General features: G+C 68.0%; 1 protein-coding gene across 2 annotated transcripts in view; it reads left to right on the top strand.

The window, feature by feature from the left end:
- Positions 1-1,067, top strand: part of LIF (leukemia inhibitory factor) — a 14,484-nt gene that overhangs the window by 2,423 nt on the left and 10,994 nt on the right. The window contains exons 1-2 of one of the 2 annotated variants that reach the window (XR_001865953.1): positions 7-837; positions 949-1,061. Coding sequence is in view for 1 of the 2 variants with exons in the window: in XM_008642979.2 (XP_008641201.1) it covers positions 701-837 (137 nt within the window). In the remaining variant the exon portion in view is untranslated. Of the gene's footprint in view, positions 1-6; positions 838-948; positions 1,062-1,067 lie in introns of those variants that run through there. The other variant, XM_008642979.2, reaches the window with a different exon arrangement.

The raw sequence follows: 1,067 nt of genomic DNA, 5'->3' as shown, positions 1-1,067 counted from the left end.
CCGGGCGCGCCGGTGCGGCCGGGAGCGGCGGGAGGGAGCGCGGCCGCGGGGCTCCCATGGCGGTTGAGTCAGCAGTGCCCTGGCAGATGGCACCGGGGCTGTGCCAAGGCAGTGTCGCCTCCCTCGGGCGCTGGCGGGGACGCGGACATTCCCTGCTGTGGCACATGGGACAGGGAGCACTGGGACTGGGCAGTATGGGGGAGAGGGGATGCTGGAAGAGGTAGGCAGGAGGGGACATGTTTGGGGACAGTTTGGGGATCAATGGCAGAAGGTCGGGGGTCAGCTTGCCCAAAGGGACAGAGGCTGTGTGTCAGCCCAGTGCCATATCCAAAATCCTGTGGGTGACAGTGGGGCTGAGACAGAGACTGGCCAGAGCTGGCCAGAGGGACTGGATGCAGGAGTGTCGCTGCTGTCCCCTCCTTTGCGGTGGCCCGCGCTGGCAGGGCCAGCTGCTGGAGCAGCTGCTGTGGTGCGGCTGCGCATCCTGACGGCTCCACAGCACCTCCATCACCCTCATCCTCCTCCCCGCCGGGTGCCCAGCAGGTTTTTGGCGCAGAGGTTGGGTCACCCTGGAGCAGGGACAGGGACTTTGGTGCAGGCAGCATTCCTGGCGTGGGGGGAGTGACCCCGTGAGAGGGGGCTGCGTCCCTGCACCCAGCGACGCTCCAGTGTCCCCTGACTCCCTCCTCTTCCTCCCCAGCTGTCACCAAAGGGCTCCTCATCCTCTGGGCAGTGCCAGGCCAGGGGGGCAGGTCCCCGCTGGCCCCCACCGTGCAGCAGACGCAGGCGCTGGTGAGGCTCATGGCCGAGGACGCGCAGGAGCTCTTCACCTTCTACGTGAGTCTCCTTCCCCAGGGCGAGGGGTCACGCCCGTCCCCTCCACAGGGCAGGTGGGGGGCGGTCCCCGTGCTGCTCCCGCATCCCTGATCTTCTCCAATCTCTGGGCAGGAGAAGGAGCAGCACCTGGCCATGCACAACATATGCCGCACCAACAATACCCCCGAGTGGCTGCGGAGGCCGGCGAAGGGGCCCTGGGGGCTGCGGCGGCTGCGGAGGCCCGCGATGCA

This window comes from Corvus brachyrhynchos, unplaced genomic scaffold (assembly GCF_000691975.1).
Source record: "Corvus brachyrhynchos isolate BGI_N302 unplaced genomic scaffold, ASM69197v1 scaffold19, whole genome shotgun sequence".
In the NCBI taxonomy this organism is placed as follows: domain Eukaryota; kingdom Metazoa; phylum Chordata; class Aves; order Passeriformes; family Corvidae; genus Corvus; species Corvus brachyrhynchos.
Note: the sequence above shows the minus strand (reverse complement) of the source record. Positions and strands in the feature narration are given on the sequence as shown.